This window comes from Misgurnus anguillicaudatus, chromosome 15 (genome assembly GCF_027580225.2).
Source record: "Misgurnus anguillicaudatus chromosome 15, ASM2758022v2, whole genome shotgun sequence".
Lineage (NCBI taxonomy): Eukaryota > Metazoa > Chordata > Actinopteri > Cypriniformes > Cobitidae > Misgurnus > Misgurnus anguillicaudatus.
Window position 1 is genome coordinate 9862870 of NC_073351.2, and position 16040 is coordinate 9878909.

The following is a 16040-nucleotide window of genomic DNA, read 5'->3' on the forward strand; positions in this document are numbered from 1 at the left end:
TTTGCTTTTGATACAAACCTGAATTCAGCTGGCATGTGAAAAATATCTTTAAGAGATCAACCCACCTGAGCTTCTCTAATTGATGATGTATGCCTTAATTTTAAAGAGAACTTTAATTTATTATGGTTACTTAAATGAAGATGTTGCCTTTTTGCTCTTTGTTTTTAAGATGTAATACTTATTTCATGAGTATTGAGGATGTGCACGTGCAGGAATGCCTTGATTGAAACACCTGTGGACTTTACAGGTACTTAATTATTTGCTTTAGGTAGCTGAATGACCAATTAGACCAATATAAACTGAAAAGGAATGAAGGGATGACGCATTTGTGTATGTTAAAAGTTAAAGCAATATTATAAAGCCATTGAAAAGGGTTTGAATATAGCTTTCTTAGAAAGTAACCTTAAAAACAAATTTCATTTTTATTATCAACTGTGTAAATATGTGTACTGTTACACCCATGTCAATATAATCACATTGAGCATGCAAAAGTTAAGAGTTTATTGACTGAGTGTTATTGCATGTAAAATCAAATACACCCATCATACCCGAATTTTGTAATACGTGCCAGCAAAGGACAGTTTAGATTTAGGTATTATAATCATACATTGACTTTCACAATGAAATGTTAAACATAATAATGTAACCCTGTCTACAGTCTCATAATCAGCAAACTCAACAAACAGCTAAAATTACGTGGAAATAAAAAATATAAACGTAAAAAATTACTTCAATTGGTAACGCCTAAAATCAGATTTTTTCACTTAAAGAGAGAAAATTTAAGTTTATAAAACTTACTTTTTTAAGTAAGAGCAGCTTTCACATTTTTACAGTGTACTCAGTCAATATTAAAGATATCAAGATTATATTTTCACAGAATGTTCTTTACATTATGCAGGATGGTTTTATGTAGAAAACAGTAAATCACAAAAAAATTACTTTAGCTGTTTTATTCATAGACTGGGTCACAATTAGTTTTGTGTCAGTACTTCCTGGAAACATGGTTGGTTGACTTCCATGTGCATTGTGTTCATGTGCATGTGTGTTATATTTATAGTACCACTACACCCTAAGGGGCAGTTTCCCGGACAGGGTTAAGATTAATCCGGGACTAGGCCTTAGGTACACTGTAAAAAATCCGTAGAAATTGCAGTTGGGTTGCCGGTAACTTACCGTAGATTTAAATTTATGTTATTTACTGGCAACATTTAGTTCAAAGTTAAATGAACATTTAACATTTAAAAGTCTTTGTCTTTACAGAGTTAAACTAAAAAACAGTATCAAGCAAAACATTCTGGGAAACAAAATCTGAAGCAAAAAACAGAAAAAGGTTGATGATGATTTCTGGTTCCCAGAATGCTTTGCATGAGGCTGTTATTATATAGTTTTATTCTGTAAAGATAAAGACTTGTTAATATTTAAAATTTATTTAAATTTGAACAAACTCTTGCAAGTAAATAACATAAATATAAATCTACGGTAAATTACCGGCAACCCAGCTGCATTAACATTGTAATTTCTACAGAATTTTTTTACAGTGATAGGCTATACTAAGACATTTAAGTAGTTTTTACAAACATACCTTACAAAAAACAATACTGGTGTGCATCTTAAGACAAAACAATGGCACTGATACTGTACGTGTTAAGATATGTCAGTAATATGTTTTTAAATTAAGGCATTTCTGGCAAACCACTTTATACGTATTATCAATGTTTCTTTTGAACTAGCCACCATTTGCCAAGAAAACATACATTTTCAAAATATCCATTTAATAAAACTTAAAAAAAAACTTTTCTAGAAATATGTAAACACAATTTATATTTGTCTTCAAAACTAATGTAGACACGCATTTAAGCATAATTAGTTGATAAGGTTTTGGTAATGGAATGAGAAAAAGCAATTTAGTCAAGTATGTCCAAAACATCTGTGTGAATGTGACCTAAATAAAGTGACAGGTTACTTTAACTTGGCCAGATTATGGAGAAAACCATAGAGGTGTTAAGAATTTGATCTGCCGGGTGGTTAAATGAAAACCATGTTTTTTGCAAGAATGGCAAGTATAGAATCTGACTGAATTAAGATTGTGGGAAAAAGATTTATGTAAAGCAAGTGTGTGGGCTGCATTGTTCTTTTCTTTTTTGAAAACCATAAACCTAGTGAAAGTTTAAAGAGGTGTGTCTTGAGACTTATAGCGTAAATGATCCGTCAATTGGTGAAGTGGTTCACGACCTAAAAATCTCACATTGTTTCCTCTTTGCTGGAGCAGAGGACGCACACTTTTAAGACAATAGTATGGTTGCCCACATTACCATGAACATGGACGAGATAACAGACATTGCCGTTTTTGAAGTGAGTATTTCAAAGTTTCTTTACGTTTGGTTTTTTATTACATTAGTTTTAATTATTTACTAGATTTTGTTTAGATAGTCATTACAAATTCAACTGCCGAAAATCTGTCTAAGCTCCATTGATTAGGAAAAAACACTTTATACAAAAAATAATGACCATGTCTGCAAAAACCCAGCTAATGTCATTTCTGTGTGATTTCCATAAAATCATCCTACATAATGTAAAGTGTATTCTGTGAAAATATCACCTTTATATCTTTAAAATTGACTGAGTAAGATCATGTCAAAGATTAGAAGTTAAAGTGAAATCAATGTAAAACCAAACTTTGATAAAAAATCTCATTATCAGATTATGAGATCTGAATCTATACTGTAATAAACATGCAGCATGAAGTTAAAACTTGGTTTTGAAGTCAAATCAACCTACAACTTTAAGTTTTGCTTGTGATAAGTTGACATGACAATTTATAAAAACAAGTTGAAATTGTTTAACTTATATTTTTATGCTACTTAAACTTATCAAGTTATGTTGATTTGACAAAAATACTGCATGTTTTTTAAGAACAAAAGATATACGCCTACATTTGTAATAATACTGGATAGTTTTAAAATATTTACTATTTTTTATATTTTTCCATAATTTTGTGTTCATTCTAGTATTGTCCTAAAATCAATTTTTAAATACTAAAAATCAGGAAGTAAGATGTTTACTTTTAATAACATCCTGTGAACATGACAGGTGGACCGCAGCATATTGTGGAGTAAAACAAAATAAATGTGAAATCCTGGCTAAAAGCCTTTGTTATTTATTATATAAATCTGTGGTTTTCTACATAAAATCTTCCTACCTACATAATGTAAAGAACATTCTTTGAAAATATAATCTTGATATTTGTAATATTAACTGAGTGAGACCACGTCAAAGATTGAAATCACTGATTGAAATCAAACTTTGATGCTTCTGATCTCATCATGATTATGAGACTTTAGCCTGGATTTCACAGACAGGGTCACAAATACCCTTTAATTAAGCTTCTATTAATTTATCACCATTTAAAAATGTAAAGGAACATTTGATTGTTCAATATTGGTGTCTGTTATTAATGCAAAATATATCTTTTCTTATTTTTAGAACTTTGAATACACTGACTTGGGATATGAAAACGTGACAGAGAACCCATTAGATATGAGATCGTATACATGTGACAATACGACCTCACTGCACCTATTTCACACCGTGTTACAACCCCTTATATTTGGTTTGGTGTTTGTCCTGGGTCTGGCTGGAAATGGCCTCCTTCTGACGGTCCTACTGAAGCGCTGGAAAAACCTACGCATCACAGAGATTTACCTGGTACACCTGGCATTAGCTGACCTTCTCCTCCTCCTCACTTTCCCATTTGCAGTCACTCAAGGGGTGGCCGGGTGGGTTTTCGGAGAGTTTCTTTGCAAGCTAGTTGGCCTCATCAATCGCCTAAATTTGGTGTGTGGGAGTTTGCTTTTGGCATGTATTGGCATCGATCGTTACCTCGCTATTGTGCATGCCATCCCCAGCCTCCAGAGTCGTCGGCCTAAGATCGTTCATTTCACCTGTGGGCTGCTCTGGCTCCTCTGCCTATCTGTGTCCATACCCAACATGGTGTTCTTATCTGTGGCAGCAAGGGATGATGACGGACGCACCCGGCTCTCCTGTACTTATAACAGTCATCGCGAACATGCACGCCACTGGAAGTGGATCAACCGATTTTTCACACACCTGCTGTGCTTCTTCCTGCCTTTAATGGTCATGGTATACTGTTACAGTGCCATTATCATCACTCTGTACCAAAGCCAAAAAAGTCTGGAGAAGCAGGGGGCTATGCGGCTGGCCCTGCTGGTTACACTAGTGTTCTGCTTGTGCTGGCTGCCATTTAACATCTCTATTCTGATTGATACATTGGTAAAGTGGGATGCCATCTCTGTGGACGATTGCCATGTTCAAACAATGTTGGAACAGACAATTATAGTCACAGAAAGCATTGGCTATACCCACTGTTGCTTGAATCCAGTCCTTTACGCCTTCATAGGGGTACGTTTCCGGCGAGACCTCCTGCAGTTGATAGCAAAAAGGAAGTTTTTGCGCTTATGCCTGTCAGGGCCGAGAGTTGAAAGTCAGCGGAGTGTGTCTGTTACAGAAGCTGCGACCACAACAACAAGCAGCCACTATTTCTAAGGAACAGCTGAGGTTTTTGAAACAACTATACTTTTTGAACTAACAATTTTATTGTACATGCAACATATGGATCTTTGAATTGCCAATCAGCAAATCTGCAGTGTCATCCCTGCATTAATTCTCTGTACATTGCCTTAACCCAAGGATGGACACAGCAATGCACACAATGTGACTATATAAAGAAAATTAAGCTTTTGCATCATGCCTAACTATAGTGCTTGCATTGTGTATTATACTGTACTGACCCTTGTCCAAATTACATTAAATGTCATTTACTTTCAAATGATTTTGAAATAAAAACTTAATACAAATGAAGCATTGGTTATTTTTTTGTGATGTGATTCCCAAGTCAAACCACCCCCCCCAACACAACCGTCACAAGGCCAACACAAAGTTGCTGAACAGAATCTTTTTCTTATTTGTTATTAGATTTCTAATAAAACACAGTATACAGAACAGTTGCAAACAAGCACAAAATGCATCTTATTTACAGCAACTATATATATATATATACTTTATATTAATATATAGATATTTATATATTACCTTCCACAACAGTTTGGTAGCCAGAATGTAAGTAGAACTTAAAAACCCATAGGCTTTTCTCCTTTTCACCGTTGCAATCAAACACATTAATTAGAAATATACATATCTTACAAATATCTTTAAAAATGGCTTTAGATTTTACTTAATTTTAATGACATTTCTCAACAGTTAGCTTTTCTCCCAAAGTTCACTTCAGCATCAAGAAAATATAACTGAAAGCAATGCTTTAGCATTTGATGCCACAGTTAAATCGACAGCAATGAAAACGTAACCAGTAAGAAACAAAGTTTTTACAGTTTTCTAAAGAAGCCCAATTAAAAGGGCATGTTGGCCATATTTCCAGGTCCGTAACCCAATGGGCTGTCCAGTGACATGCTCCTTTGTCTAAGACTCTGAGGGCCCATCATGCCTGACTGTGAATGTGGGGGTCCCATCATAGGCCCCTGAGGAGACATAAGGGGGCCCTGTTGGCCAAAGTGCTCCCCAGGGAGGGCCATACCCCGCTGCTTAGCCTGCATCATCATCAGATTCTGCTGGGCCATGAGATTATGAGGGTGCTGCTGTGGAGAAAGCATGCCACGGGGAGGGTGGGAGGGGTGTTGTAAGAGATTGTTAGCCATCATGGCCTGCTGCTGCTGATGATGATGGTGTTGTTGCTGAAGCTGCTGTTGTGGAGACATGCCTGTCCTGCCCATCATATGCCCTGGGTGGCAAATGGGCCCCATCCCAACACCTGAACCCATGCCCCTTGAGCCAATCTGAGGCATGCCCATACCTGGGCGCATTCCACAATGTGTCTGTGATGGGTGTAGAGGCAGCTGCTGCTCAGCCATCATGTTTTGTAGGTTAGCAATGTGGGGGTTGGAGGATGGGACACTATGGGGTGGTCCAGATGAAGAGAGCTGCTTGAGAAGTTGAGCAGAAGAAGCCTGTTGAGGCGGTTGACCCTGGTGAGGATTCTGCTGGGACATGGCTTCACTCTTGGGGAAGTACTGTAGGGTGCTGCTGGGCTTGTCTGCAGGAATGATACGGGAAAGGTCAAACTCGGGAATGCCTGTATGTGTGGGCCTGATGACCTCACTCAGGTCTGGACCATCACCCATGGTTAAGGATGGAAAAGAGTCTGGTTGGTGAGTAGGTCGCTGGTGAGACATGCCTTTATTTAGAAGGTGCATCTGTTGAGGGGGTAGAACATCATCAGGGCGTTGAGGGTATTGTTGTCCCATACCAATAGGGGAATGAAGAGGTCCCTGCATTCGAGGGAATCCCCCCATCTGGTTCTGAGGGTGAAGTGGGGAAACATTACAGGGTCCTATTCCATCAGGAGGTCCCCCTCCACCTCCCATTATTGCTGAGGCCATTCCTGGCATGCCCATTGTGTTAGGGGATGGGAGCATGGGCCCAGACGGGTCATGAGATAGCTGCTGACCTCCTTGGAGAACCATTCCCATTGGACTCTGTGGACCACTGTGAGGTCCCATTGAACCCTGGGAGGAGAGCAGCATCTGCGCAGACTGATGATTTCCCATGTTTCCTATTGAAAAATAAGTCAAACCATTAACCACTCTATTAAAAGCAGGTACCGTATTTTTCGGTCTATAAGCCGCATTTTTTTCATAACTTGGCTGGTTCTGCGTCTTATGGTCAGGTGCGCCTAGAAAGTCAGTATGAATTAATTTTGAAATTTATGAGGCAAGAGACAACATTACCGTCTACAGCACCGAGAGTCCGCCATATGCTGCTCCTGTATTTTTGTAATTCAATGGATTCAGTAATGTGGAATGACAAATATGCAAACTTGGCTAGTTGGCTTGTTCGGTTAATTTAGCCTATTCAACCTTCCAGGTAAGTTCTGTATGCTATGGTTTAAATCAGTGGTTCTCAACTCCAGTCCTCGGGACCCACTGCTCTGCACATTTTGGATGTCTCCCTTATTTAACACACCTGATTTAGATCATCAGCTCGTTAGGATAGATTCCATGAACTGAACTGAGTGTGTCAGATATGAGAGACATCCAAAATGTGCAGAGCAGTGGGTCCCGAGGACTGGAGTTGAGAACCACTGGTTTAAATAACTGATAATATTATTTTAACATAAAGACATCTATTCAGCCTGCTGTTCTGTCTGCTATTGTAGTTGAATAACTTGTCTTTCCAGATTAAATGTCTGTTCTTCGGCTTGGATTTTGTGAAATGATTTTCTAAATAAACGTGACACATAGTGTGACTAATATATGTAATTTCGTCTTAATGATGCATTTTTGAACAATGTGGCTTATACTCCGGTACGGTGTTAAAAGCAGGTGAAAAGGTAATAAATATCAAAACTATATATATATATATATATATATAAAATGACATCAAATGACAATCTGAACATTTTTTATTTAGCTACTATTATTATGCAGTTCAAGATTCTTCTGATTATTAAAAAAGTGATCAAATATACCTGACATATTGATTCCAGGCATGAGAGGTCTATCGGGTAGCATCTCATCATCTGATGTAGCAATTGTCTTGATGGCTTCATGGTAAAGTGGAGTGGAGCTAGGCATGGCATACTTTGACATCTGAGACATTATAAGGGAAAGAGGATTCTGGGATGGGGGGGCATCTGGTGAGGATGTGAAAGGCAAACTTGGATTGATAGAGTTGGGTGGTTGACTAATGGGTGTTGAGTTTGAACTCCTAGGTGGCAGGGACATGCCTGCAGAAAAACATTTGTATTGTCAAAACAATTTAAAACCATTACACTTACTGAAAGATCATATTTACCCCAAAAACGAATCAATACATTACTGGGCTTAAGTTAACATTTTGCAAAAACTGATTTTACCTGTATCCGTGGAGCTGCTCCCTGCAACCTTTACACTAGATGCCCCCCCAGGACTGGGCATAGCTGTCTTGGGTGAGGCAGTCCAGCCAGGTGAAGCGACAGGCATGGATGGAGATTTTAGGTGTCCAGGAGAGCCAGATGGTGACCGAAGACCAATGGAAGGGCCCATGACCTGGGGGGACTTGATAGAGCTGGAGGAGGGAGTTCCAGCCCCAGAAGCTGCTGGTAGAGGTGGGTGAGAAGAACCACTCTGTGCTAAGTGGCTGGGTGATTTCAGGCCTGCTGCAGATGGTGAAGGCATGAGAGGTGACGGCTCCTGGCTAAGAGAAGGCGATTTGAGCTGGTGAGATGGAGGTATGGCTGGGGACCCTATTGGATTAACACTAATGGACAAGTCAGGAGGATGTCGGTTACCAAGATCTATACCCCTTGAGCCACTGTTCATTGGAATGTGACTAAGTCTTGTGGTGCTGCTCATGTGGGGAGGACCTGGCTGATCTGTTACAAACATCTCAGGGCCTGGTTGGTGAATATATGAGCCATCACCTTGACTCCCAGGAAATGAGCTCTGGTTGGGAAACTGAAGAGGTCCTTCTGGACCGGGGATCATTCCTTTGTTAGCACGACCATTTTGTGTAGCCCTAATGCGAGAGATGTCTTCTGGGTTCAACATCTCCCCAAGAGGGCCACCAAGTCCAGGACCTCCCCTAAGCTTCTGAGCCAACAACTGCTGTTGCGGATTCATGTTCATGCCCATGTTCATGTTTAGATTACCTCCTAAGGGAGAGTCTATTATGTCTCGCATTGTAGGGCCACTGTCATTACCTACTCCACCAATGGGCGAGCCCATTATAGCTCGCGAGCCAGGAAAGTCCATTGGATCACCACGAGAGGGTGGGCCACCGCCCATTCCAGGATTAGGAAAGCCTGGTCCTCCAGTGTTATCCATCATCCTCGGACCTCCAAGCCCGGCTTGCTGTTGCTGCCTAGATATTTGGTGCATGTGTAGTCTGCGAAACATCTCCTCCCGTGTTAGAGGGCGATCCAAATCTCCCTGAAAATGCTGAGGTCCACCAGGTCCCCCTGGAGGGTAACACCCATGGAATGGACCTCCACCCCCCATGTTTGGGGGCATTTCATCTAACCAACCCATGCCTGGCCTTGAAGGTCTTTGAGGCCCTAACCCCTCCATAGTTAAAACTCCCCCAGGGCTTTCTGGGTATCCTCCACCTCCTGAGGGGCCTCGCATCTGTCCAAGAAACCTTGGCCCTCGAGGGCCCTCTTGATGCATGTCCATTAATCTAGCATTCCCTCCCATTCCTCCCCCTACCATTGGCCCTGGCCCCCACTGTTGATCACCAGGTTTACTGTGATATGGGGGTGGGGGGCCCCTTATGAGCATTGGAGGGCCACCAGGCATGCCCATCTCTGACATCATGCGGAAATGCTGTGGATGTTGGTGAGGGTTAATCTCTTGTTGTCGCCTTTTCTCTTGGTAGTATTCTTCCTGCAGCTTCCTCCAAGCAAGCTGCTCTGGCGTTACTCCATCAGGCCCCATCAGTGGCCCCATATCTAACCCTGAGGGTGAGGAAAGATGGTGAGAGTGTGGTGGCATACCATGGTGTGGGCCCATGAGTGAGTCATCCAATCCAGGACCACCAATATTCTGTGTTTGTGAGATGATGGACTGTAATGGTTCCTCATACTTTTTCATTCCACCTACAGGGGGCATACCTGGCATACCAGCATTGTTATTGTGGTAGTTATCAGTGCTGCCCCCACCATTTTCTCCATCTTCCAACCCTCTAACGCCATCATTACTATTATTGTTGTTGCCATTAGTGCCATTAGGGTTGCTGTTAGGACCTCTTGGTTCCTCATGCCCTGCACCAGCACTACTACGGAGAAGCAACCTTTCAATGTCTCGAAGAGTTTGCAAAGAGCGTTCACGATGCTCCAGTTGCTCCTTAGAGAGGCCATCTGTGTTTCCTGGTCCTCCTTGCTGGCCTGGCTCACCCTGGCGGTGTGCAGGACTTGAGGAAGGAGACACACCTGCACCATGGTGGGGAACTGTACCCGGCCTGTCCACTCCATCTGATCCAGAAATCCCTAAAGATTGCGGGCCTGGACCTCCTGGACCCATCGAATGAACTGCAGAGCGGCTGTTGCTCCCTGTCATTCCTCCTCCTCGATGACTTTGGGTTGGCTCACCATCTGGATGGCCTGTGGAAGGAGTGCTGGTACCTGGAAGATGTCCTCCCACAACACCAACAGAAGCTGGCCGGGGTGTACCGCTTTGGGATTTGGGGGTGCCAATGGGTGGAGTGTGACTAGAGCTGATCTGTTCACTTAGATTGGTGAGTTTTCCAACTCCAATAGACTGCTCAGAGAAAAGACACAGAAAAAAAGAGAAAGATGTGGGTAAGGTGGCTGTAAAATCTGATTTTTCAGCTTAACACATAACAAAGGATATTCAACTATTCTATTTCTCATTATTTCTTAACAAAAACAGGAACAAAGACAACCACTGTGATTTAAATAGCCAGTTTAAACAAATACAGTGTCTCACACCACGTAACACCTGCAAAAATGTTAGTGAGGGAACAATTCTTACATTCTACTTTTAAAAGTGTACACATGATTTATGTTTACAAACATACTACACATAGCCTATGCATTTCATTATCTAGCATAACAACAGGCTGGTTTGTATATGTATAAGTCTATGTGTAGGGACAGACCTGGTCCAGCTTGGAGCGGGGGACATTCTGCTGGTGATACAAGAGAATGGAGTCTGTGTGGCCATGCATCACTGCTTCTGCAGCGCTGCAGAACAAATGCAAATAGTCTGTCTTGGTATATGGTCTTGGCCCCAAAAAATGAAAACGTAGAGTGGTATATACTGTATAAACAATCAGTTAAGTCTTGCATTGATTATTTTTTATTATTTCATCCTAACTAAAACCAAACTATAGTCATTGTCATGCTCACTACATTTTTTAACAATTATGAAGAAAGCTTGTTTCCTGTTTTCTATTCTATCATGTGAAAATGGCACACTCCTACAGCTATTACAAGACGGTGGTGGAAAACAGGCTGCTAATAAGTGCATTTGACTCACAATCCTTTGTTGTGGCTTCTTCAAAGTTTTGAATACAAAAATACTGAGGGCAGAGTCTGCTGGAAAGGGAAAAAGTTGTCACACTAACCTGTTGGCTAGGCTGGTGGTAAAAACATACAAGATTTGCTGAGTTGGCCGAGAATGCAGGTCTGGGCGAATACCTGGTCCATGACCGGGGCCCAAACCAGGACCTCCTGGATCATTTACAGGACCAGTTGTAGATGAACCAGAGTGAGCCTGACTAGGACACATCACATGCTCTCCTAAATGAATGTCAGAAGAGAAAAAGCAAGAAAGAAGAAAAGCAAAGAGATAAATATATATGGAATTTGATCTTGTTACACATGTTACTCTTTGATACCTAATTCTTGATTTCTCATGTCAATATTTTAGTGCCAAAATAAATTTAACTGTACATCACTGATTGCAGTCAATTATATGATACTCATAGCTAATATGGACCAGAAACGAAATCACCCGTAATCTGAAAGTTTTAAAAAGCACTAGTTTATTAAATCAAAATCATATATGTGAAAATTATTAAAGACTCACAAGTCTACAATCAAAAAATACCATGGTATAATGCCGTTATCAGACTGTATTATACAAAAATAACAAATATATAATTTTTATTTATTTATTTAGATTTTTATATATTTTATATTATATATAAATAAAAAACATTATAACAACATAATTTTTTTCTTATTTATATATATACATAATAATTACACACACACATATTATGCAAATACAAAGTTTTATTTTGTATGCGACTAACCGCGGTTAATCTTTTGACAGCCCTACCAAAAAATACATTCAAAATGGGTCAAAATTATCGATTTTCTTTCATGTCAAAAATCATTTGGATATTAATGGCGCTTTTCCATTGCATAGTACCCCACGGTTTGGGTCGGGTCAGCTTACTTAGGGCCCTATAATTTCCGCGTTCACGGAATCGCGGACGGAATCGCGGAATTGGCTAATTAACACGGAATCTAGTATTAACGCGGAATTTCGCGGAATTTTACATATTTTGAATAAAATTATGTTTTTGTGTGGGAGACGAACGTATGTCTGGGGGAAATGCAGACCGGGGGAAGTAAATCTGGGCGACACGCCCCCTCCCGTCATTTCAGACAACCTCCAAAACACTGAAACCATGGTGAAGCGGCTCTCCACGACTCTGCTTTCGTCAGCGAAAAAATTAAGAAATTCGACGCTAAGCACTTAGTTCCGAGCAGGTCTCACATGACTTTTATGTGACCGGAGAACTGTTATTTTGGAAGTTTTGTCAACACTCTGTTCACGGTGAGCGCAAATATACATGCACTCTCTCATCCACGTCTGTCTCACTGTACCTCTCTCACGTGCACAAGCTCTCGCATCTGTCCGAAGTGCGAACACAAATCCTCATGTATTTGTTCAGAGCTGAGGCAAACTAACTATCCCTCGCATTTAAAATATAATCATCTGCATCATGGCGCCGCTCTCTGTCTCTCTTTCTCTCGCACGTGCAAAGAGCTGCGTGCTCATGCTGTCCTAAGTCAGATCACTATCCTGTGTATGTTTGTAAAGTTACATGCATTTCAAGCGATTGTGTATAAAATATGGATCGCGTTCCGCTGGATTGATGTGTTTAAGGCACTTCTGAAGGAACCACTGCTGTGACACCTTGTTGTAGCCTCCTGCAACAACACTAAACAATGCATTGAATTGAGTTGTGTGTGTGTGTGTGTGTGCGTGTGTGTGTGTGTGTGCGCGCGCGCGCGTGTGCGTGTGTAAATGCATCTTTTATAGTCAATAAGTAATCCTGTTATCCAGTTTTTTCCCCCAAATCATTTACATTTTAATCATTAACATTAAAGGCACACTCTTTTTATGACTAAAATAACTGTAAAGGCTAAAAAATATAATTGCCAAAAATTAAAACGGATAAAACGGAATTTGCAAAAATTAAAACGGAGAAAACGGAATTTGGGAAAAAATAAAACGGAATTTGGGAAAAAATAAAACGGATTTTATAGGGCTCTACTTACTTTTGGGGGCTTTTCCACTGGGCACAGTACGTAGTACCTGATTCTTTTTAGTACCACCTCGGTTGGGGTTCCAAGCGAGTGGAGCTGATACTAAAATGTGACGTGAAAACACTGAAGATCCCTGATTGGTCTGAGAGAATCATCACTACCAGCGTCATCGCTAAATGCAAGATTAGCTTTACCTTCGTGCTTGCGCTGTCTCGAGCAAACCTGTTGTCATCTGTGCTTTGTTCCCAAACTCCCTTTTAGCGGTGAAAAACATCTACATGTTGAGAAATTCAGGCACACCATACCAATGTTTTCCAGACTTGCGGTTTGTGGCGGCACATTCGTGACGCGAAACTCCGCATGTACGGCATTTTGCAACTTAAATCAAGCTCAGTGGAGCGCGTTTGACTGATGCCACGGGTGTTTGTACAAAAACTATGATGTGAGACAGCTGTAGTGATAAACGTGATGTGTAAAGATTCTGTCTTAGTCTAGTCTTAAGTTTTTTAGTCTGTTATGGAATGGTATTAAGGTTTGAATATGCAATACAGAGACAGATTTAATGGTTGTTATAGAAAACACATATTTTATTTTATTCTTAATGTCAAAAAAACTGACCGTGGCTTTTTCACAAAAGATAATATCACATAAAATAAGCATAAGGCCCGCTCTACCTAAAAAATATACATGGTCCCTGAAAAAGATATGCATTCTCCCTAAATGACATGCACACACAGACAAACGCGCGTACGCACACACACACACGCACACACTTTGTCCAGTCATGTAACAGCACAACATCTACTATAATAGTAACGTTACACATTTCATTCAATTTGAGGACACTGAATATTTATACTCAGTATTAATTCAGACAACCCAATACAATCAATACAGTTCAGATGTGTATCCCTTTAGTTTCTATGTTATTCCAAGTTTAGCGAAAACACAGTGGTTTATCTGATAAAATAACCTTAGCGTGTATCTTTACCTTCGCATGTATTTCTGGATGAGTCGTCTTTACAGGCTGTCGTCTTGTCATATTTGAAGTGTGACCAGATTAGACGCTAGCTCTGGCATTTTTGTTGTTAATGAGACATGTCTTCGGACCGGGTGCACCGCAAAACGTTAGCGTGTTGCTTACGAGCGAAGTCAACTGAAATCAGCCAAAGCTGGGTAACGAAGACTGTACAACTAAATATAATGTAAACAACCTGTTGTGAAAACCTCGCTTTGATTGGATTTCTTCCCAACTTGTCCCACAAAATGAGTAGCTCTGATTGGATCTCTTCTCCATTCGTCCCTCCCTAACATTTTCGTCTTATTTTTATTTGTTGACTAAAGTGTCAGTTATATTTCGTTACAGTCTTCGTCATCATATCTGATTTTATTTAGTTTTTATTTAGTTTTCGTCCGTGAAAAAAGGTTCGTTGACGAATATTCTTTGTCATCGTCTACGTCAACGAAATTAACACTGGTATAGCATTCTAACGATGCTTTCACATGTATGATGTCACAGCCATAGACTCTAAAAAAGATGGATGACGCAACGTCGCCTCCCTCTATTATAATGAATTGAACCAAAATTTTTACGCCGCCATGTTACGTAAAAACGTCAGTTTGGAGCCATGGCATGCGCAGAAGGAACAAACAATATATCAGCCTGATAACAACTACCTAAAAAGACCAAAACCATCTTTCGGAAACTTTTTTTTTGGAAGTGTAAATAACTGTTTTATTTAGAGCAAAGTCCCGTTTGTTTGAATGGAGAGGGCGGGGTTTATGACTTGTACTGCAGCCAGCCACCAGGGGGCGATCAAAGAGCCAGCGGCTTCACTTTTCAAGACTTACGAGGCACACCCAGTCACAGCAGTAGGCAGCGCAAATATAATGACACGCATAGAATCCCTCCCACTCCGAAGTGATACTAAACTCGATGGAAAAGCTAACCAGCCAAAGTGAAGTGAACTAACCCAGCCTCACCCTATGCAATGGAAAAGCGTCAGAAGTAAAGATCATGTTCCATGAAGATATTTTGTACATTTCCTACCACAAATATATCAAATCTTTATTTTTGTGAGTGGATGCAGTTGCTAAGGACTTCATTTGGACAACTTTAAAGGCGATTTTCTTAATATTTTGTAAAAGCATGTTACAGTATTCTAAAATGTACCACAGCAAAACCATCAAAAGTCAATGAGAAATTTGTTCTGTCTCAGAATCTCAGTGTCAGTGTCTTCCTGCTTCTCTAACCACAAGCCTTCATCCACATCACAGACAACTTTGTCCCTAAACAGAGCATAAACCCTCTTGACAACACACCACATAAGTCACACCACAGTCCAACTCCTCGGACTCATACTCTTCCTCATCATTCAACACCTCTTCTTCATACTCTTCCTCCTCATTCACCACCTCTTCTTCATACCTCCTCTGCCTCTCAGATTGTTTCCATACATTGTTTGTTTAAAAAACACAACACACGTGTACACTTTGTGCTGGTTTATATTGTGCATAATTATTAAAAGAAACATCATTAGAAAAAAGTGTGAAGAATTTTTAGTTGTTTTGTTTCCGCTGTGGTAAATGTGTACTTGCGTTTAACTTCTGACACCTGTCTATAGCATTTTGCTATTATGATGTAAAATGTGTGTTAGTGAGTGAGAAGCTTGTCTTTAGTTTCGCAAACAAAGGTGTCTAACTACCTTAACTTGTTTAATGTTTTGCCAAAAGAGAGAATGATTTGACAAATGGGCTTTGGCAACTGAAAATTTAGTTCAGAAAATTGTATTTAGTGTTTTATCAATTTAGAAGGACTGTAGGATGTTTACAGCAAAAAAAGACGACCAATGTTCCGGAAAACCACAAGGAGGAGCTAAATCCCACAGAAACTCTTTCAAAATCTTCGCTTCACCAGTTTCTGATAGGTTGCCATTTACATCAAGAA

The 16040-nt window shown here is 40.2% G+C and overlaps 2 protein-coding genes across 4 annotated transcripts in view; one reads left to right on the forward strand and one right to left on the reverse strand.

Annotated features, from left to right (window-relative positions):
• Positions 1–82: 82 nt before the first annotated feature.
• On the forward strand, positions 83–4878 carry cxcr5 (chemokine (C-X-C motif) receptor 5). 2 transcript variants are annotated; one of them, XM_055174851.2, is made up of 2 exons: positions 83–247; positions 3484–4878. In XM_055174851.2, the coding sequence occupies exon 2, from the start codon at positions 3538–3540 to the stop codon at positions 4561–4563; it is 1026 nt and encodes a 341-aa protein (XP_055030826.2). In that variant the 5' UTR covers positions 83–247; positions 3484–3537; the 3' UTR covers positions 4564–4878. The 2 variants fall into 2 exon arrangements, with proteins under 2 accessions (XP_055030826.2, XP_055030825.2); XM_055174850.2 differs by lacking the exon at positions 83–247 and adding an exon at positions 2107–2352.
• Positions 4879–4957: 79 nt separating this feature from the next.
• The window catches only part of bcl9l (bcl9 like), a 76358-nt gene continuing 65275 nt past the window's right edge, over positions 4958–16040 (reverse strand). For both annotated transcript variants that reach the window (XM_073853341.1, XM_073853342.1), the window contains exons 5-9: positions 11155–11329; positions 10687–10771; positions 7946–10325; positions 7559–7816; positions 4958–6643 (exon numbers count right to left, since the gene is read on the reverse strand). In XM_073853341.1, the coding sequence (XP_073709442.1) occupies positions 5424–6643; positions 7559–7816; positions 7946–10325; positions 10687–10771; positions 11155–11329 (4118 nt within the window). In that variant the 3' untranslated portion in view covers positions 4958–5423. The remainder of the gene's footprint in view (positions 6644–7558; positions 7817–7945; positions 10326–10686; positions 10772–11154; positions 11330–16040) is intronic.

Excerpts from the sequence above, each read along its gene's own strand:
- cxcr5 (XM_055174850.2), top strand. The coding sequence starts at position 2,296 with ATGGTTGCCCACATTACCATGAACATGGACGAGATAACAGACATTGCC. Across the intron at positions 2,353-3,483 it reads CAGACATTGCCGTTTTTGAA|AACTTTGAATACACTGACTT; the intron begins GTGAGTATTTCA and ends TCTTATTTTTAG.